This window comes from Rana temporaria, chromosome 1, assembly GCF_905171775.1.
Source record: "Rana temporaria chromosome 1, aRanTem1.1, whole genome shotgun sequence".
Taxonomy (NCBI): Eukaryota; Metazoa; Chordata; class Amphibia; order Anura; family Ranidae; genus Rana; species Rana temporaria.
Genome location: NC_053489.1, coordinates 215,155,409 through 215,177,809, shown reverse-complemented (window position 1 = coordinate 215,177,809; position 22,401 = coordinate 215,155,409). Strand labels below are relative to the sequence as shown.

The window sequence follows — 22,401 nt, the reverse complement described above, 5'->3', positions numbered from 1 at the left end:
AAGACGTATTAACATAAAACACGCCCCCATCTCATCCATTTGAATTGCGCGCCCTTACGCCGCCAAAGTTACACTACGGCGCAAATTCTTTCAGGATAAGGAAAATACGCTGTAAGTTACGGCGGCATAGCGTATCAGAGATACGCTATGCCGGACGCAACAATGCGCCACGCTACGTGGATCTGGCCCTAAGAAGATAAAGTGCTGAGTGCAATTGTGCAAAAAACATGCATAACGAAAAAAAGTCCTCAAATAGAATGTTGTATTCAAAAATCTTCAATATTGCAACAGTGTATAAACTTCAGTATTCATGTGCAAACAACAACAACATAAAGTGCCAGTGCTGGTGTCAAGTTGCCAACGTGGATATCAAAATAGGAAAGTACTCCTTTCCCCCTTGTGATTAGTGAGGATGTCCCCTTACCTTACTGCTGTAAGGTAACAGCATATAAAGATCTTTCTAGGTACAAGCGGCATACACTCCAGCTGTTTCCTGTAGAGGCGTCTCTTGATACTGTTTAACCTAGGTCTCTAAACAGAGTCTCCCTGTGGGGCCCCGTCTGATATATCAGCAGTGATCCTCACAAAGGGATATACGCCAATGGTGTAGTAGTTTAAAATATTCATTGATTAAAAAAAAACACAAATCAGGGTACTCACAATAAAGTGCATAAAAATGAGCATAAAACAAGCAGCATGCTCACACACGTCACCTCTGGTGTCTCGACGTGTATTCGTCGCGGTCACGTGACTTCATCAGGTGAACTCAGCACTTTATCTTCTTAAAGCGGAGGTTCTGCTGGGAAACGTTTTTTTTTTTTTTCCTGACTACTCTGCTGCTGTTCAAATACACATTTCTTCACTTACTAGTGCCGATCTTGCAGCCACTACGATCGCGCTTTGCCAACAAAGGATGTTTTATAAAATGTTGCTGTGGACATTGCCATCTTCATTGAGGGCACCTTGAAGCCCTTCTGTATTTCTTCCGGGATGCGGCGAATGCTGATGTCCCAGCATTCACCGCGTAATCCCGCGCATGCGCAGTGTTGACGGCGAGTCGCGCCGTCAACACTGCACAGTTGCCATCACAACGGCCGGCGGCGTCCTGAACAGGCTGTAATGGCGATCGTTTGTTTACTATGGCGAATATGTATCCGCCCTCATCACATGACGCGCTTTGCGGGTCATGTGACCCGCTTCCCGCGTCACGTGACAGCACTGCTAGCGCGAGACTACACGCGCAGCTAGTTCAGTTGATGTGCTGTGATTGGCCCACACGTCACTGCAAGAACACCAGGCAAACAGCGCCCACGATGCACAGCGCCGTCGGGGGAAAATAGAGACACGCCCACTCCCCGCTGGGATGGAAACCCGGAAGCACAGCAAAGTAAAGGTAAGGGACCATTGAAAAAAAAATTGACAACGCTATGATGCTTAAATGGGATGGAGTTTAAGGATGCTGAAAAGTTCATTTTAAGGGTGAACCTCCGCTTTAAGGTTTATTTATTTTGGCTTTATATTTGTTTGAGTTTTACATATGTTTCATTTGTTTTAACATATGTCTTGCATGTTTTTATATTTGATTGATCACTATTTCTTAATACTAGTTATATTCACTTAGTCCCTTTCCCACTCACCCTATACAGCGCAGCATTACCCCCCTTCTTTGACAATTTTTGGGTTTGATGCACTTTCAGTGCCTCAGCCGTATTCCCCCCCCCCTTTTTCACACCGTGGTAGCACGGGCATACTCCATATATCCATTTCTTACTTCTATACTTGGTGAGAATGTTCATAAGGACATAGAGAGGATGAATCTTTCCAGCAGGTACACAAAAAAGCAGTAAAAACCTGACAGAGGTCCTAACCCTTTCCAGCTCTATCAACAATGAAGGAAAAATGGCTAAAGATACAGTTTAAGTCACAATAACTTTCAGATTTGGCTTGGACAGCAAGACCTCTTTCACATGGGTAGTTTGATCGGAACATCTGTCTGTTTTTTCAGGCAGATCTAAATGGAGTTAGTCCATGGGCAAGCTGATATAAACAGGTGTGTGTCAATTTGCATCTGAAAAATTAAAACGAAAAGATAATCATCCATTTCCATAAATGTGATGGATCAGAGGTAGTCTGATGTAAACAGGCACATGTTCTTTTACATACACCTGCTGATGCACCTAATATGGGTCCGTTAATCTCTGGGAGGGCAAACCTGAACAGACACAAAGGTCACAAAATTGACATCTATAATTTGGCTCCAATTTAGCTGGGGATCTGTTCAAGGATCTCTGGAGTGAAAATGGCTGCTGTAAAAGATCTCTAAGAATGTTTGTTTGTTTTTATTACTTTCTGAATCCTCTCAGAGCTGGTTCACACAGGAACGGCGCGGCTTTGGGGGCGACTCGGCAAGGCGATCTTAAGACGACTTCAAAGGCGACTTGCAAAATGACTTCTGTATTGAAGTCAATGCAAGTCACCCCCAAAGTCGTACAGGAACCTTTTTCTAAGTCGGAGCGACTTGAGTCGCTCCTATTAGAACGGTACTATTGAATAGAGCGGAGCGCGACTTGTCAGGCGGCTGAGTCACTTGACGAGTTTCCCCTGTGTGAACCGGCTCTCATAGTAATCGAAATTATGATTATGAAACTTAAAAGCTGATTACTATGGATTGGGCACTTTTGCTTTTTACTGAACATGTCAGATGATATTTATTTATTACAGGTATTTATAAAGCGGCAAGATTTTACGCAGCATACTGTACATTAACATTGGTCCCTGTCCTCAAGGCGTTTACAATCGAAGGGCTTATCCCACATATACATTTTTATTTTTATTAAATTTTTTTAAATCTGCAGTGGTGCAGAAAAACCATTAAGTGAACAAAATAAGTGCATATGAACACACACTCTAAGTGCACTTAAAGGAGAAGTCCCGCCTGAGCTTGTTTGGCTTCTTCTATGGGTCACAGGAGTGCAATTCCTTTTGCACTCCTGTGACCCATTTTTAGCAGAGAGCAGACCTAAAGTCTGGATCCGCCAGGTGCCTGGACTGATAGCCATTTCAGCCTCTCGGAAAGCCGCTGAGATGGCTGCTCCCCGCCCCTCCTCGGCACTCCAGTGAGCGTGGATAAGCTGCTGATTGACAGGCAGTAGCTCTCTGCTTGTGGAGCCGAGAGAACAGAGCCATTGGCAGTGTTCGATGGATTGGTTCTCAGTGCAGAGGTGGTGGGGAACAGATGCAGCATCACCTAGGTAAGTATAAACCTGCAATAACCACCAAACCCATACTTCTCTTTTAAGGGTGTGCTTTAGCCACCCCCGAAGGGGTAGGATCTCTCCCTGGGGCACAAGGATCCTGACTGGCATAAGGCATGACATGATCAACCTAACCAGAAGGCCTGGCAGACCCCTCTCCTCGTCAGCCAAAGCCAACCACTGAGTACTAGATCGAGGGGCTCTCCCAAAGAGAGACCCCCCACCCCCGGATCAGGGGAGGAAGCCTGAGGGCTACACATCCTCTCCCTAGATTTCAGGGCAAGCCCGTGGACTGGCACCCTCCTGAGAAAACACTCATAAGTGAAAGGTGACAAAACTTGAGGGGAAGATAAATAGGTGCCTATAGAATGTGCACTTGCTGGGCCCTGAGGCCTGGAAACAAAAATTGCCCCAGGCTTGGCTAAAAGGCACAGTGCAGAAAAAAGTATTTGGTACTGCGACCATGTGCTGTTTCCCACTGTAGGGTCTCACACCCAAGTGTTACTAAGAGCACCCCTAGGGAGACCACTCCCAGGGGGGCACAGACACTGCAGACTCACTGCCTTCCAAGCCCATGACCAAACAAGGTAGAGCCATTCAAATCAGGAGGAACTGGGCCCATCCAGTTTTCCCAGAATAACCTCTGTGCCCCAACTACCTGAGAGCTCCCCAGTTTCTGTTCCAGCCGATACTAGCCTTCAGAGCCCTATTACACCAGCGTGGATATTATATTCCCAGCCATTCCATCTGCTGGAGTGCCAGAATGACAGCACAACACCCCTATTGGTCACTGATAAGAACAGATACTACACTTGATCTTGGCCACATATACACATACTAGAGCCCATTTGAACAGGAACTAATTCACCTACCAGCAAGTCTTTATAATGTGGGGAAGATTGGAGTACTGGAGGAAACCCATGCAAGCAAATGGAAAACGTGTCAACTAAAGTATATTAAATTTGATTTTGGCGGCTATTTAAATAACTTTATAACCTCTCTTCAGGCAACATTATTTCCATGGCTTGCTGCGTTTCTGCTTTGCCCAATGGAAGGAGGAGTGGTGGATTGCATGTAAAGAGTGGAGGCTTGAAATTCGAGCTGACTGCCATTACAGGTAACAAGGTTTTGAATCTCTCTATTCCTTTATGTGGACTTTTTTTCTACCTAATGCGACACTGTCAAAATACGGTATGTGAACTATATCAAGCAACATCCTACCTGTAAAGAACAGAGGAAATATTTTTCTTGCTGCTTGTGCTACATAAGTGTACTCTTTATTCCAGATAAATGGTGCTCCTTACACATCTGGGGATGTCATGAGAAACCAGTGAGTTGCAGGGGACCAAATTGAACAATTGTTTTGGAAATGTCTTCCCCCCAGTAGACTTTGGGGGACCATATCTCATAACTAGAGCAGTGTTTGGTGGCATGGGTAGTGGGAAGCTAGATGTTCTCTCTTCTCTTTACAGGTATATGTTTGCTTGCTGGAGTTTATGTATGCAACGGGATGGGTTTAAAGCTCAACACCTGCCAAAGCCTTTTATTTAGTTTTAGATTACTTCCTGTCAGGAGAGGAAGTGATGCATTGTCTCTCCAATAGGGACATACAAAAACGCAGAAGGGTTATAACTACTAACAATGGTTTTTATTGCTGCAAAGAAATGTATCTGTTATATGGGGTCAGGGAAAATGTTCCCAGTGGGGTCACAGATGTAAATAAAACCCTGACCGAAATTATAAATCTTCTCGGCTCAAAACAAAAGAAAATGGCTGGACTTGAGCTTTAATTTACCTCTCTCTTCATGTTGATAGGAGGATAACACATTACATAGGGGATATGTGAAGTCCTTGTATTCAGCAGGACACCAATTCTGGGTTTTGCTTTCCTTTCGCCTATACTAGCTATACTACTATACTATATATCTAGCCCCAGGATGCTCAGTGTTTCCAGCAGGCAGATTTAAGTGGACCTTTTAGGTTTGTTCCTTTTTATGTTCTAATTTTTCCTGATTGGTTTCTGGGGTTGAAATATAATATTTATCTATACTTTTCACTTTGATTTTCTATTCTCCATACATTTAGACATAGAGGATTGTGACAGTATCACTATGAACTGTTTTAAACACTTTTCTCTTCCGTTCATGGGCAGACACATCAGCCTTTGACCTTAGGGGTATTATGCACCTTCCTTCTAGGAGAGATTAGGCAGAAAACAGCACTTTTAAGTGTTAAAACACTTCCTCAGCACAGCTCCTCCCAGGGGGCGTGGTCCCCCGGGTATAACCCACACTCTGCCTCAGCAGCTCCAGTTTTTTTTTTCTGCCTAACGTCAGGAGAGACATGGCCTTCTGGAGTCCCTGTACTCTGAAGGTTTTTTGCGTTTTTTTTCGCTTTTATTTTGTTTTGTTCCTGCATTTTTGAATCCTGAGATTCTACTATCAACTGCCGACTGGGTGACAGGCTGGGTCTTGACTCTTGTAGCCCCCCCATGTTCGGCCATCGAGCATGTGCCGGCCCTCAGCTCAGCTCTGGGCTGTCCACGACATGCCCTGTTTGCTCCAGGGGTGGCCGGGGAACTACATGTTCCAGGGCACACATATGACCGGTCTCTATGGCCTTGTCACAGTGTGTCTGGTTGACAGCTATGCCGTTTAGTGGACGTTGGTTCTGTCAGGAATGCCGGTGGTCGCAGGACGGGTAAGTAGGCCCCTTGCCCTGGCAAGGTGGTATGGCTGGTGCTTCCCTGGGGAGGTCGAATGAGGGTCCGCCCTGCTTTCCTCTCTCCCTTCCTCTCCCTCCTTCCCCATGCTGGGTGGCGGCTGTAAGGGGGGGCCCTCCTGGGGTTCTATCGCTACCGGGGACCGTGTGTTGTGGGGTGATGTTTTTTTTTGTGGCGTTTGGGGAGTTGCTGTGTGTGCTGGCTGTGTTTTTTACTGTGTCACTGTCTTTTTAAACTGCGTATGGCCGCAATTTTGCCGCGGACGCGGTTTGCATTGTTCGGCGGCCATTTTCTTGTAGCCACATGGTGTTTTTTTACCTCAGACGGCGGCCATCTTGGAAAGTGCCTGGGGGGCACATCGAGCATGTGCCGGCCCTCAGCTCAGCTCTGGGCTGTCCACGACATGCCCTGTTTGCTCCAGGGGTGGCCGGGGAACTACATGTTCCAGGGCACACATATGACCGGTCTCTATGGCCTTGTCACAGTGTGTCTGGTTGACAGCTATGCCGTTTAGTGGACGTTGGTTCTGTCAGGAATGCCGGTGGTCGCAGGACGGGTAAGTAGGCCCCTTGCCCTGGCAAGGTGGTATGGCTGGTGCTTCCCTGGGGAGGTCGAATGAGGGTCCGCCCTGCTTTCCTCTCTCCCTTCCTCTCCCTCCTTCCCCATGCTGGGTGGCGGCTGTAAGGGGGGGCCCTCCTGGGGTTCTATCGCTACCGGGGACCGTGTGTTGTGGGGTGATGTTTTTTTTGTGGCGTTTGGGGAGTTGCTGTGTGTGCTGGCTGTGTTTTTTACTGTGTCACTGTCTTTTTAAACTGCGTATGGCCGCAATTTTGCCGCGGACGCGGTTTGCATTGTTCGGCGGCCATTTTCTTGTAGCCACATGGTGGTTTTTTACCTCAGACGGCGGCCATCTTGGAAAGTGCCTGGGGGGCATAGCGGTGGGGACAACATGGAGCCTGAACCTGGAGCTCCTGCCCCAGCAATGCCTGAGTTAACTCTTAGTGCCCCTGCCACCTCTGTAAAGGCTATGACGGCAGTCCTTGAGGCGTTTCTTGCCAGGATTGGAGCGACTAGTGGCCAGAAGGGGGGTAAAAAGCGCCCCCTCCCTGAGCCTGCTTCTGGGGATGTCTCTGACACAGAGTCAGGCCCTGCTATTGCGTCTGGCTCTGGTTCTGTAATGTCAGATGATGTGGGCTTAACCCACGCGGACAATGAGGATGACTCTGCTTCAGGGTCAGTGAATGATAAGGAATTTGTTTGAGCTCTTATCACTGCGGTGCCGGATACTCAGAAACTTGAGGATTTGGCGGAGGCATCGGATGTGCCGGTCCCTTTTGGGTTCCGCAAGCCACCCCGCACCGCAAGAGTGTTTCCTTGTATTCCATATTTGGACACATTTTTATACAAGGAATGGGATACGCCGCAGAAAGTTTTTGCTGTTTCAAAATACTTTGCGACCCGTTCTCCCTTTGAGGAGGACTTTTTTAAAAAAGTGGGTCTCTCCTCCGTCAGTGGACCCACCCGTGTCCAGATTGAGCAAAGCCACCACGTTGCCGGTGGAAGGGGCTCCCGTCTTTAAGGACCCCGCAGACAGGAGAGTGGAGGCTGTGGCCCGCTCCATGTTCACGGTAGTGGGTTCGGCAGTAAGACCGGTCTTGGCCCGGACTCTGGTGTCGCAGACACTTACCGAACGGGCAACGTTTTTGCTACAGGAGCTGGAGGCGCAAGGTGCTTCCGAGACATGTGTGGACCTGGCTGAACAATTGGTTCGGGGGCTAAAGGTTTGTCTGTGAGTCGGCCCTGGATACGCTTCCCTTGCTTTCCAGGGCCTCCGCCTACGTGGTGGTACTACGCCGCCTTGTGTGGCTGAAGTGCTGGTCTGCGGACCAGTCCTCCAAGAAGGCCTTGGTGGATTTACCCTTTAAGGATGAACGACTTTTTGGGGCGTCCCTGGATGACATCATAAAGGATGCCACAGGTGGTAAGAGCACTCTGCTCCCACAGTCTGGGAAGGGCAAGGAGCCTCCCCGTAAGCAAGGGCCCTCTTTTACTACCCCTAAGCGTTTTTTTCGCCCACCCAGTGCGGCAGGAAAATGTTTTCAAGGTGCTAAGACCCCCGCTGCAGGGCAGAAGCGCAGCTGGTACCACAAGCCTGCGGACAAACCTGCTTCCGCATGAAGGTCTGCCCCCGCCCGTGTCTCGGGTAGGGGGGCTGACTTCGCAAATTCGCGGCTCGGTGGAGGTCTCTTCTTTCCGACCATTGGGTTTGCGAAGTAGTTTCCTCGGGGTCTCTCTTTCCACCAAACAGATTTTTTCCTTCCAACCTCCAGCTTCCTCCGGATCGCCGGAAGGATCTGTCAGGGGCTGTCCAGGATCTTCTGGTCAGGGGAGTGATTGTGCCGGTTCCCTCGATGGAACGGTTTCAGGGGTTTTACTCCAATCTGTTTGTAGTTCCCAAGAAGGAAGGGGTCCGTCCAATCCTGGACCTCAAGGCCCTCAATTGTTTTGTCAAAGTGCAAAAATTCAGGATGGAGTCGATTTGCTTGGTGGTGGCAGCGCTCCATCAGGGGGACTTTCTGACGTCCTCGGATATCATACCTACATGTTCCCATATGCTCAAAGCACCAGAAGTTTCTGCGTTTTGCAATCGGGGAGGACCACTTTCAATTTGTAGCCCTCCCGTTTGGCCTGGCCTCGGCACCACGGGTTTTCACCAAGGTGCTCGCCCCGATCCTGGCCCTGCTGAGGCAGCACGGGATCGCTATTGTAGGATATCTGGACGACCTTCTCCTGAGAGCTTCCTCAAGCTCAGCGTTAGAAGAGGACGTGTCTATCACGTGTCAGACTCTACGAGAGTTCGGCTGGCTTCTGAATATCCAGAAGTCAGTCTTGGTTCCGTCTCAGCGACTGGAATACCTGGGGGTTAATCCTGGATTCCGCGGAGGCGAGAGTTTTTCTCCCAACAGAGAAACTTCAGACACTGCAATCTGCGGTGCAGCAGTTGTCGACCCAGAAGTGGTCATCTCTTCGATTCTGCATGAGGGTTCTGGGTCTGATGGTGGTCTCTTTCGGCAGTTCCGTATGCCCAATTCCACACCCGAGTGCTACAGAAGGAAATTCTGTCACGTTGGGACAAGCTCCCTTCATCTCTGGATTACCAGATTCAGATGAGTCACCTGGTCAAGTCCTCCCTGGTGTGGTGGCTGACGTCTCCGGTGCTTCGGACCAGGAAGTCGTTTCTGCCGTGCCATTGGACAGTGGTCACGACGGATGCCAGCCTCTCCGGCTGGGGGGGCGTTTGGGACACCCAGTCAGCCCAGGGGCGCTGGACTCAGGAGGAGACCCGCCTTCCGATCAATGTACTGGAGCTCCGAGCAATCAAGTTGTGCCTTGCCAGGTGGTCCCTGGAGCTGCAGGACCGACCGGTCAGGACCCAGTCAGACAACGCCACGGCCGTGGCATACATCAATCATCAGGGTGGCGCACGGAGCTCAGCTGCAGCGATGGAGGTCGCGCACATCCTTCGGTGGGCCGAAAGGTCCGTTCCGGCTTTGTCGGCCGCGTACATTCCCGGGAGTACAGAATTGGCAGGCCGACTACCTAAGTCACCAAACACTAGACCAAGGAGAGTGGTCACTCCACCCGGAGGTGTTTCAGAGTCTGTGCCTAAAGTGGGGCACTTCAGACGTGGACCTTCTAGCGTCCCGTCTCAATCGGAAGGACCCGTGGGTGGACGCGTCAGACGCGTTGGTGGCACCTTGGGGTCACTATCGCCTAATTTACGCCTTCCCTCCTCTGAAACTTCTTCCTCGCCTGCTGCGCAGAGTGGAAGCCGAAGGGATTCCAACAATCCTGATCGCCCCAGATTGGCCGTGCCTCGCTCCTGGTACGCGGACCTGGTGTGTCTGGTGGCAGATGTCCCTTGGCGTCTACCACAGAGAAGATTTTCTGTCGCAGGGTCCGATTTTCCACCCTGCTTTACAGTCGCTGGCTTTAACGGCGTGGCTGTTGAGAGCCAGGTACTGAAGGACCGTGGCCTGTCAGGCTCGGTGGTCTCTACCATGCTGCGTGCACGGAAGTCTACTTCACGAAAGATTTACCATCGTACGTGGAAAGCCTACATCTCCATGTGTGAAGAGATGAAGTGGCACCCCTGTACATACGTGATGTCCTGGATTCTGCTGTTCTTACAGCGTAGAGTGGATCAGGCTCTCGCCTTGAGTACGGTTAAGAGTCAGATTTCGGCTCTAGCTGTTTACTTTCAGCGACCCTTGGCGGCGTACTCCTTGGTGCGTACGTTTGTGCAGGAGGTCTGGCATGTGGCCCCTCCTGTGCGTCCTCCACTGCCCCTATGGGACTTGAATTTAGTCCTCTCGGTGCTTCAACAAGCTCCCTTTGAGGACATTCAGAAGATCCCCTTGTTGACTCTGTCACAGAAGGTGGTTTTTCTGGTAGCTATTACCTCTGTCAGACGGGTGTCTGAACTGGCGGCCTTGTCCTGTAAGGCTCCCTACTTGGTCTTCCATGAGGATAAAGTGGTGATGTGGCCGCAGCCATCTTTTCTCCCAAAGGTTGTTGCGGCTTTTCACATTAATAAGGACATTGCATTACCGTCCTTGTGTCCTCGGCTGAAAAACCCGAAGGAGGTCACTTTACATTCCCTGGATGTGGTTCGGGCCCTACGTCTGCTATGGCTCCGTTCCGGAAGTCAGACTCACTGTTCGTGTCGGTAAATGGTCCTAAAAAAGGACTGGCGGTCTGGTCGGCCACCATTTGTAGGTGGATCAGACAGGTTGTGCTTCAGGCCTATGCCCTGAAGGGGCGGGCGCCTCCCTTTCAAGTTACGGCGCATTCGACCAGGGCGATCTGTGCCTCTTGAGCTTTCCGTCATCAAGCCTCTGTGTTACAGGTGAGTAAGGCTGCGACCTGGTCGTCAATCCACACCTTCTCAAAATTTTACAAGGTGGATGTGAGTGCATCTTCGGATGCCTCCTTCGGCCGCAAGGTGTTACAGGCAGCAGTTTAAGGTTGGAGTTCCTCCGTTGAGAAACTCTGGTTTTTGTTTGGGGTGAAGCTTGGTTTGCTGTGTTGTTTTCCCACCCCTCGAATTTTTTGGACACTGCTTGGGGACGTCCCTAAGGTCAAAGGCTGCTGTGTCCGTCCATGAACGGAAGAGAAAATAGGATTTTTGTACTCACCGTAAAATCCATTTCTCTGAGTTCATGGACGGACACAGCACCCACCCCTCCTTTTTGTTTGTACTGCTTGTTAGGAACTGGAGCTGCTGAGGCAGAGTGTGGGTTATACCCGGGGGACCACGCCCCCTGGGAGGAGCTGTGCTCAGGAAAGTGTTTTAACACTTAAAAGTGCTGTTTTCTGCCTAATCTCTCCTAGAAGGAAGGTACATAATACCCCTAAGGTCAAAGGCTGCTGTGTTCGTCCATGAACTCAGAGAAATGGATTTTACGGTGAGTACAAACATTTCAGTCCACGTATACTAAATTCGCAATTGTACTGATATTGAAAACTCTCTTTGTAAAAATGTGGCAGCTTTACCTCTATCCCTTGACCACCCACCCCTGAATGCTTATACATGTGGAGATTGGTAACATAATTACTGATGTGCAAGCTGTGCTTCAAAGCTTAAATTTAGCTTTTCTATGCTGCTCGACTAAGAATACCTGGCCTTCTGTAGATAAATTTAGCCCAGTGCACAAAACAAGGTCCATAAAGACATGGATGAGCTAATTTGGGGTGGAGGAACTTGACTGGCTTGCACAGAGTCCTGACCTCAACCCGATAGAACACTTTTGGGATGAATTGGAGCAGAGACTGTGAGCCAGGCCTTGTCAACATCAGTGCCTGACCTCACAAATGTACTTCTGGAAGAATGGTCAAACATTCCGATAGACACACTCCTAAACCTTGTGGACAGCCTTCCCAGAAGAGTTGAAGCTGTTATAACTGCAAAGGGTGGGCCAAATCAATATTGAGTTGAGCTGAGTGGCATTTTGATATAGCGCTGTCATTTTCCCCGTAGGATCCCGACGCGCTTGATATACTAGGTCCAATTTAGACAGAGGCCTATTAACCTACCAGCATGTCTTTGGAGTGTGGGAGGAAACCAGATTACCCCGAGGAAACCCACGCAGGCACAGGGAGAACATGCAAACTCCAGGCAGGTAGTGTCATGGTTGGATTTCTAACTAGCGACCCTTTTTACTGCTAGGCCAGAGTGCTACCCACTACACTACTGTGCCACCACGTATTGAACTCTACGGACCGGAATCCCATTAAAGTTCATGTAAAGGCAGGCGTCCCAATACTTTTGGTAATATAGTGTAGCAGACAATTGTGCTTTTTTTTTTTTTCATCTTTTCTTTTTTCTTCTATATTCTCTATGTATTTATCATTATTTGCTAAAATGCAATGCATCTGCTTTCTTTTGCTACACTTGAAGTAATACTGTGTACGTTAACGTTTTAGGTATATTTGTTACAAGATGTGTTTCTTTGCGTGGAGAAAATTTGTGCAGACACAGCGGCAGACTAAACAGAAATATCAGATTGCACACCGCCATGGTAAGAATTCCACTAGTGCAAAGCGAAAATGCAATTCAGCTCAGTCCATGTAGTAAGGACAGTTCCCTGCCAGCATATAAGACAAAAATGCTTGGCACTCAGCCATGCTAGGCAGCAACTAGGAACTTAAATTACTTTTTTTTTATTTTTTTTTTATTTTATTTTTTTCAGACTTGTCAGTGTATCTGTCTGCTTGTATCTTGTATGGGCAAGCCAATGACTAAGCCTATTTCTGACATTTGGTGTTTACAAGTTAAAATCCCTATTTTTTGCTAGAAAATTACTTGGAACCCCCAAACATTATATATATATTTTTTAAGCAGAGAATCTAGAGAATAAAATGGCGATTGTTGCAATATTTTATTTCACAAGGTATTTGTGCAGTGGTGTTTTAACCACTTCAGCCCCGGACCATTTTGCTGGTCAATGACCGGGCCAGTTTTTGCGATTCGGCACTGCGTCGCTTTAACTGACAATTGCGCGGTCGTGCGACGTGGCTTTCAAACAAAATTGGCATCCTTTTTTCCCCACAAATAGAGCTTTCTTTTGGTGGTATTTGATCACCTCTGCGGGTTTTTATTTTTTGCGCTATAAACAAAAATAGAGCGACAATTTTGAAAAAAAAAAAAATATTTTTTACTTTTTGCTATAATAAATATCCCCCAAAAATATATATAAAAAAAAAACATTTTTTTTCCTCAGTTTAGGCCGATACATATTCTTCTACATATTTTTCGTAAAAAAAAATCACAATAAGCGTTTATTGATTGGTTTGTTATAGCGTCTACAAAATAGGGGATAGATTTATGGCATTTTTATGAATATTTTTTTTTTACTAGTAATGGTATCGATCTGCGTTTTTTTTTTTAATTTTTTTAATTTTTTTATCGGTACTGCAACCTTATGGCGGACACTTCGGACACATTTTTGGGACCATTGTCATTTTTATAGCGATCAGTGCTATAAAAATGCATTGATTACTGTAAAAATGGCACTGGCAGGGAAGGGGTTAACACTAGGGGGCGATCAAGGTGTTAATCATGTTCCCTATAGTGTGTTCTAACTGAAGGGGGGGTGGGACTGACTAGGGGAAATGACAGATCGCTGTTCATACATTGTATGAACATGCGATCAGTCATTTCTCCCCCTGAAAGGACCAGGAGCTGTGTGTTTTACACACACAGCTCCCGTTTCTCGCTCTGTAATATATGACGTCCACTCTGAGGGAGGGAGGGTTTCCGCCGACGTCATTTCACAATGACTCGGTAGGGAAAGTGTTTAAAAAAAAAAAAAAAATGTGATCACTTTTATTGCTGTCACAAGGAATGTAATGTACTCTTTATGGAGGGATCGGGGTCTAAAAGACCCCCGATCCCTCCTTTTGCACTTCAAAGTATTTAGATAGCTGAAAACGGCGATTCTGAATACTGTGTATTTTTTTAAATCCGGCACCATTGGCAGCCGAGTAACCCGGAAGTGACGTCATGACGTTGCTTCCGTGTTTACATTGAAGAGACTGAATCAAAGCCGTTCACGGCTTCGACTCAGTCTCTCTTTAGGCGCTGGAGGTGGGGCATCGTGGGTCGGGTCTTTTAGCCGCATCGGTTGTTATCCCTGGAAAGCCAATCGCCGGCTCTAAAAAATTATACCGGGATAATGCCTGCAGCTGTGGGCATCATACCGGTATAACCCCCGAAAGCCGAGGACGCATATCTGAGTACGCTCGGCAGGAAAGGGATAAACTACCAGAGCGCTCAACAGCACCCTGGTAGTTCATTGAGAACTGCAAGCCGACAGCTGCAAAAGATGTTGGTACTTGTACTTTCTTATTCACAGAATCGTTTAGATTCACCCACCTGGCCACGTTTTTTTTTAAACGGGTAGTAAGTGCGAGTGGGGGTCGATCTCAGTACTTGTTGTTGATGGAATTAAAAGCTGTAACTTTCCCATGTTGGTATATTTACTGTTCACAGCCGAAAAGCAGATCATGCGTCAGGCATGGCATCACTGGATCATCTATGTGCATATCCGCAGAACCAAGCATCACATGCTCTCAGAAGCTCTGGAGTTCAGACAAAATAGAGATCTACAGTGAGTTGACAGTAACTGTAGACTACCTAGTATTTACTATACAAAATGTCAGACTAATCAACCATATGTTTATTCTTTTTACCAGCAATACTTGGCACATGTGGGTTGTCCAGTTCCAACGTAGACAAAAAATCCACGAAATAGAGATTCTGTCCTTAAAACACTGGGCTGTGAGCCTGCAAATGAGGGTATGTCAGGCTGTGTGAATATAAGTTTCTCATTTAAAATCACTTTCGTGTCTATATTTCTTGCGTTAATGAAATAAATTGTTAGACATTTTTGGCTTCAGGCATGTGTATTTCTGTTACACCTTGCCACTTTTGTAGATAATAAAACTGTATTAGTCTTTTGATGTTTGTGGAAATATTGGCTACCTTTCTCTGTTTTGTTATGATTTTCTCACTTCCCAGATAATGATGCGCTAGAGCAATGGTTCTCAACTCCTGTCTTCAGGACCCGCTAACAGGCCAGATTTTAGGTATTATATTTTAGATGCGGACTAGAATACTGCAATCGCAGAGCAGCAAATTATATCACCTGTGATGTATTTCAGTTATCTTGCAAACCTGACCTGTTGGTGGGTCCTGAGGACAAGAGCTGAGAAACACTGCGCTAGAGGCTAGATTACATGTCAATGTGAATGCAAAAGAAAGAGCAGAGGCATGCTTTTTAGCAAGAGGATTTAGGCAGTCAAACAGTGTCTCTACCTGAACTGACAAGTAATCATACCTTTTTTGGCAGAACACGTGACTTATGCGACTTTCTATAAAATACTATTTTCTTAAGTGCTCTCAACATTTAAAGCCTAGTAAAACTGTGTCCCATCACATCCTCTCCCAATAACAAGTGCACACAGGCAAGTCGGTGAGATGAGATCTGTCCTGGATACAGACAGCATCAATACCCTTACTTTTTAATATTATAAAGAAAGGCTAGAACCTATTGCCCATCCCCATTCTCATGTCTATGCCTTCCATTTGCTGTAGCTTCTTCCCCGCCTGTTGTGCAGAATAAAGGTGGAGGGTGTTCTGATCATTCTGATTGCACCCACTTGACCAAGAAAGACATGGTATGCATACATCATAAACCTCTTTTCAGATGAGCCGTGGGCTCTGCCAGATTGCCCAGGTTTGCAGTTGCATAGTTCAGTCTTTCATCAAGCTTTACAGTCACTGGTTTTAACGGTATGGCTGGAAGTTTTTGACTTTGTAATCAGTACCCAACCTTCAGCAAGGTGTACCATCACACATGGAAGGTTTATTTATAAGTTTAATTTATTCCCAATGTATGCCGTGGGCACATTTTGGCCTTTCTGCCATCCTGGTGTAAAGACGTATCTGGCTTGCAGGGGACACATCTTGGCCTTGGTCATACTCTTTCCAAGATCTCAATAAATAAAGGCTTGGTGCAGGGTGTCGCACCGATTGTTCTGCCTGCGTAGCCTCTTGTCTCCATAGGACCTTAACCTGGTCTTGTCTGTTTTGTAGACTTCTTCCTTTGAACCTCTCTGAGAGATTCCCTTGTTGATGGTCTTTTTCCTGTGTTGTCTACTCCTTGCGTCCAGTGCTTTGGAACATCCCAAGAAGTCATGAATATTGACTCCCTTGTGTCCTGTAATGTCTGAGTTTGAAAATTAGGATTTTGGTTTTCCTGTAAAATCTTTTTTTCTCTTCCGTTCATGGACGGACACAGCAGCATTGACCTTAGGGTTATATACAGTGAGAAAATAAGTATTTGAACACCCTGCTATTTTGCAAGTTCTCCCACTTGGAAATCGTGGAGGGGTCTGAAATTGTCATCGTAGGTGCATGTCCACTGTGAGAGACATAATCAAAAAAAAAAATTCCAGAAATCACAATTTATGATTTTTTAACTATTTATTTGTATGATACAGCTGCAAATAAGTATTTGAACACCTGTCTATCAGCTAGAATTCTGACCCTCAAAGACCTGTTAGTCTGCCTTTAAAATGTCCACCTCCACTCCATTTATTATCCTAAATTAGATGCACCTGTTTGAGGTCATTAGCTGCATAAAGACACCTGTCCACCCCATACAATCAGTAAGAATCCAACTACTAACATGGCAAAGACCAAAGAGCTGTCCAAAGACACTAGAGACAAAATTGTACACCTCCACAAGGCTGGAAAGGGCTACGGGGAAATTGCCAAGCAGCTTGGTGAAAAAAGGTCCACTGTTGGAGCAATCATTAGAAAATGGAAGAAGCTAAACATGACTGTCAATCTCCCTCGGACTGGGGCTCCATGCAAAATCTCACCTCGTGGGGTCTCAATGATCCTAAGAAAGGTGAGAAATCAGCCCAGGACTACACGGGAGGAGCTGGTCAATGACCTGAAAAGAGCTGGGACCACCGTTTCCAAGGTTACTGTTGGTAATACACTAAGACGTCATGGTTTGAAATCATGCATGGCACGGAAGGTTCCCCTGCTTAAACCAGCACATGTCAAGGCCCGTCTTAAGTTTGCCAATGACCATTTGGATGATCCAGAGGAGTCATGGGAGAAAGTCATGTGGTCAGATGAGACCAAAATAGAACTTTTTGGTCATACCATCCCAAGAACACCATCCCTACTGTGAAGCATGGGGGTGGTAGCATCATGCTTTGGGGGTGTTTTTCTGCACATGGGACAGGGCGACTGCACTGTATTAAGGAGAGGATGACCGGGGCCATGTATTGCGAGATTTTGGGCAACAACCTCCTTCCCTCAGTTAGAGCTTTGAAGATGGGTCGAGGCTGGGTCTTCCAACATGACAATGACCCGAAGCACACAGCCAGGATAACCAAGGAGTGGCTCTGTAAGAAGCATATCAAGGTTCTGGCGTGGCCTAGCCAGTCTCCAGACCTAAACCCAATAGAGAATCTTTGGAGGGAGCTCAAACTCTGTGTTTCTCAGCGACAGCCCAGAAACCTGACTGATCTAGAGAAGATCTGTGTGGAGGAGTGGGCCAAAATCCCTCCTCCAGTGTGTGCAAACCTGGTAAAAAACTACAAGAAACGTTTGACCTCTGTAATTGCAAACAAAGGCTACTGTACCAAATATTAACATTGATTTTCTCAGGTGTTCAAATACTTATTTGCAGCTGTATCATACAAATAGTTAAAAAAATCATACATTGTGATTTCTGGATTTTTTTTTTTTGATTATGTCTTTCACAGTGAACATGCACCTACGATAACAATTTCAGACCCCTCCGTGATTTCCAAGTGGGAGAACTTGCAAAATAGCAGGGTGTTCAAATACTTATTTTCATCACTGTACCTTCCTTTCAGGAGAGACTAGGCAGAAAAAAACAGCACTTTAAGTGTTAAAAACACTTCTCTCAGTACAGCACCTCCCAGGGGAGAATGGTCCAAGGAGAATGGTCACTACACCCGGAGGTGTTTCAGAGTCTGTGCCAAAAATGGGGCACTCCAGACGTGGACCTTCTGGCGTCCTGTCTCAATCGGAAGGTGTCACGGTTCGTGACCAGGTCAAGGGACCCGTGGGCGGACGCGTCAGGCGCGTTGGTGGCGCCATGGGGTCACTATCGCCTAATATACGCTTTCCCTCCTCTGAAGCTTCTTCCTCGCCTGCTGCGCAGAGTGGAAGCCGAGGGGATTCCAACAATCTTTTCGATCTTTCACCCTGCTTTACAGTCGCTGGCTTTAACGGCGTGGCTGTTGAGAGCCAGGTGTTGAAGGACAGAGGTCTGTCGGGCTCGGTGATCTTTACCATGCTACGAGCACGGAAGTCCACTTCACGAACGATTTACCATCATACGTAGGGGTGCAACGGATCAGAAAACTCACGGATCGGATCGATCCTCGGATCAGGAGTCACGGATCGGATCATTTTTCGGATCAGCAAAAAAAAAATACTAATCTTGTAACACCCAACAGAGTTTTAGATTCAGTTATTTTCAACACAAACCGGAGCTTAAATACAGAATATGTAAATCTGACGGACTGTTTACATGTTACATTTTAAAATCTGCAGCAAACCTTACATGCGTGCTAATGTGACAGAACACCTCCGATTTTCACATTAAGTTAAATATTAATATCAGAGAAGTTCTGTCACATTAGAAAGCATGTAAGGTGCCATTAAACGCAGCTATTCACAAAAAATAAATAAAAAACTATTTGTTTTTTTACCAAAAAACATTTATCAGAGTACATATTGGCCTAAACATATGAGCGACACAGTACCGTATCGCAAAAAAATGCTCTGGTCAGGAAGGGGGGGGGGTAAATCTTCAGAGGCTGAAGTGGTTAAACAGGGACCTGGACAATGCCATACACAGTGTGTGAAGCAAAGGGACGGTGTACTGTGACATGCTGTGTATACAGTGGGGGAAGTGTCTCAGTGTAGCACACACACAGACAGTAGCGATGTACAAACACACACTGACAGGTAAAGGACTCTCATGATCCCCTCACAGCCCGGTGTGATTGTTCCAGCACGGCATTCCAAGCAGGCAGGTTAGGGAGAGGAGAAAGTGAGTGAGAGGAAGTAACAAGCTGAACACACACTGCTGGCTTAGTTTCTCACCTCTCTATACAGTGCACTTGTTCCCGATCCCTCACCTAACATTATCTTATCTGTAGAGCAGAGGCTGGCTGTTCCCCCTTCCAGACACTTACTTACAGATTACTGTGTAATCACGGGTGAGTCGGTGACATCCATCGCTTCTGTCGGAGCAGCCAGGGGAATTCAGTCCCATGCTGTGAAGGGTCACTGGCAAGCACACGCTCTCCACTGGTGTGGAGCAAGATGGCCGCCAGCTCCGGAGCTAGGCCGAAGCCGGGGACTTTCCTACAGCCGAGGCTCCGGAGCGATCCGCGGATCGTGTGGTGTGCCGATCCGAACGGGGTGGCCCGTTCGGATCACGGATCGGTGACGATCCGTTACACCCCTAATCATACGTGGAGGGCCTACATCTCTATGTGTGAAGAGATGAAATGGCACCCCAGTACATACGTGATGTTCCGGATTCGGCTGTTCTTACAGCGTGGAGTGGATCAGGCTCTCGCCTTAAGTACGGTTAAAAGTCAGATTTCGACTCTAGCTGTCTACTTTCAGCGACCCTTGGCGACGCACTTCTCGGTGCGTACGTTTGTGCAGGGGGTCCGGCATGTGGCCCCTCCTGTGCGTCCTCCGCTGCCTCCATGGGACTTGAATTTAGTTCTTTCGGTGCTTCAAGGATCTCCGTTTGAGGACATTCGGAAGATTCCTTTGTTGACTCTGTCCCAGAAAGTGGTTTTCCTGGTAGCAATTACTTTGGTCAGATGAGTATCTGAACTGGCGGCCTTGTCCTGCAAGGCTCCTTACTTGGTCATCCACAAGGATAAGGTGGTGCTGCGGCCGCAGCCATCATTCCTTCCAAAGGTTGTTTCGGCTTTTCACATTAATGAGGACATCGTTTTTCCATCCTTATATCCTCGGCCGAAAAACCCGCAGGAGGCCACTTTGCATTTCTTGGACGTGGTTCGGGCCATACGGGTGTACTTGTCTGCTACGACTCCGTTTCGGAAGTCGGACTTACTGGTCGTGTCGGTGACTGGTCCTAAGAAAGGTCTGGCGGTCTCGTCGGCCACCATTTCTAGGTGGATCAGACGGGTCATGCTCCAGGCCTATGCCCTAAAGGGGCGGGCGCCTCCCTTTCAGGTTACGGCACATTCGACCGGGGCGATTGGTGCCTCTTGGGCTTTCCGCCATCAAGCGTCTGTCTTACAGGTATGTAAGGTGGCGACCTGGTTGTCAATCCACACCTTCTCAAAATTTTACAAGGTGGATGTGAGTGCATCTTCGAATGCCTCCTTTGGCCGCAAGGTTTTACAGGCGGCTGATTAAGGTTGAAGTTCCTCCGTTGAGGAACTCTGGTTTGTTTGGGGTGAAACCTGGTTTGCTGTGTTTTTTCCCACCCCTCGAAAAAATGTTGACACTGCTTGGGGACGTCCCTAAGGTCAATGCTGCTGTGTCCATCCATGAACGGAAGAGAAAATAAGATTTTTGTACTCACCGTAAAATCCATTTCTCTGAGTTCATGGACGGACACCGCACCCACCCCTCCTTTTTGTTTGTACTGCTTGTTAGGAACTGGAGCTGCTGAGGCAGAGTGTGGGTTATACCCGGGGGACCACTTTGTTTGTACTGCTTGCCTACGAACTGAGGCTGGATGTTCCAGAGAGTGGGATGTACCCGGGGGACATGCCCCCTGGGAGGTGCTGTACTGCGAGAAGTGTTTTTAACACTTAAAGTGCTGTTTTTTCTGCCTAGTCTCTCCTGAAAGGAAGGTATATAACCCTAAGGTCAATGCTGCTGTGTCCGTCCATGAACTCAGAGAAATAGATTTTACGGTGAGTACAAAAATCCTATTTTTTCTTTAAGTACTTTACAGGACACAAAGATAGTATAAAATACCACTGCTTTGTAGATTTTACATCTCATACTGTCAACAGGGTTCTGCCCTCTTAGAAGGTATCATAATATCTGACCCCTGATTTTAAAGGTAAAATATCAAGCTCAAAGTAGGATAAGGGAGAGCATATAATATAAGTAAATCTGTTATATCATTCCAGCACGTAAAGTTATCAAGTGTAACTTTTTCTTTGCATGCTTCTATATTACTGGTTTATTTTAAAACTGATTGCTCAGAATTATTCATAAGCCCACCTGTAATATGCTCTCTTTAAGAACAGTAAAACAGTGAGATTTAATTTTATGTTTTTTTTTCTTTTCTTTAATCATTTATGGTATTAAAACCGGTTAACAAAATCTACTCCCCCCCCCCCCCCCCTAACATCCATGTTTTGGTGTCTTCCTGTTTGAAGGTTTGGCTTCAGTGGAGAGAATTATACCTTTACACTCAGGAGGAGAAGCATAAAGAGCACAAGGCATTGATGCACTTTCGGTACTGCAAGTTGAAGACCTCAATAAAATCCTGGCTTCTATACATGTATTATCGTAGACAAAAGAGGCAACAGAATAGTAAGAGAAATATGTGTGGTTTGGTTAAAAATGTATAGTTGTTTGTATTCTGAACATCATAACATATTTTTTATTTTATTTTTTTAACCACTTGCCCACCGGGTTAATTCTGGCACTTCTCTCCTTCATGTGAAAATCACAATTTTTTTGCTAGAAAATTAATCAGAACCCCCAAACATTATATATTTTTTTTTAGCAGACATCCTAGGGAATAAAATGGCAGTCATTGCAATACTTTTTGTCACACCGTATTTGCGCAGCGGTCTTACAAGCTCACTTTTTTTGGATAAAAATCACTTTTTTGAATTAAAAAATAAGACAACAATACATTTTGCCCAATTTTTTTATATATTGTGAAAGATAATGTTACGCCGAGTAAAATGATACCCAACATGTCACGCTTAAAAATTGCGCCCGCTCGTGGCATGGCGTCAAACTTTTACCCTTAAAAATCTCGATAGGCGACGTTTAAAAAATTCTACAGGTTGCATTTTTTGAGTTGCAGAGTAGGTCTAGGGCTAGAATTATTGCTCTCACTCTAACGATCGCGGCGATACCTCACTTGTGTGGTTTGAATACCGTTTTCATATGCGGGCGCTACTCGTGTATGCGTTTGCTTCTGCGCGCGAGCTCGTCGGGACGGGGCGCTTTAAAATTTTTTTTTGGGGTTTTCTTATTTATTTTTATTTAGTTTTATAATTTTTTACACTGAAAAAAAAAAAAAAAAAAAATTGATCACTTTTATTCCTATTACAAGGAAT

General features: G+C 46.5%; 1 protein-coding gene across 1 annotated transcript in view; it reads left to right on the top strand.

The window, feature by feature from the left end:
* Positions 1 to 22,401, top strand: part of SFI1 (SFI1 centrin binding protein) — a 103,913-nt gene that overhangs the window by 8,682 nt on the left and 72,830 nt on the right. The window contains exons 4-8 of the mRNA XM_040349740.1: positions 4,261 to 4,371; positions 12,463 to 12,557; positions 14,531 to 14,648; positions 14,734 to 14,836; positions 21,484 to 21,640. Of these exons, the coding sequence (XP_040205674.1) occupies positions 4,261 to 4,371; positions 12,463 to 12,557; positions 14,531 to 14,648; positions 14,734 to 14,836; positions 21,484 to 21,640 (584 nt within the window). The remainder of the gene's footprint in view (positions 1 to 4,260; positions 4,372 to 12,462; positions 12,558 to 14,530; positions 14,649 to 14,733; positions 14,837 to 21,483; positions 21,641 to 22,401) is intronic.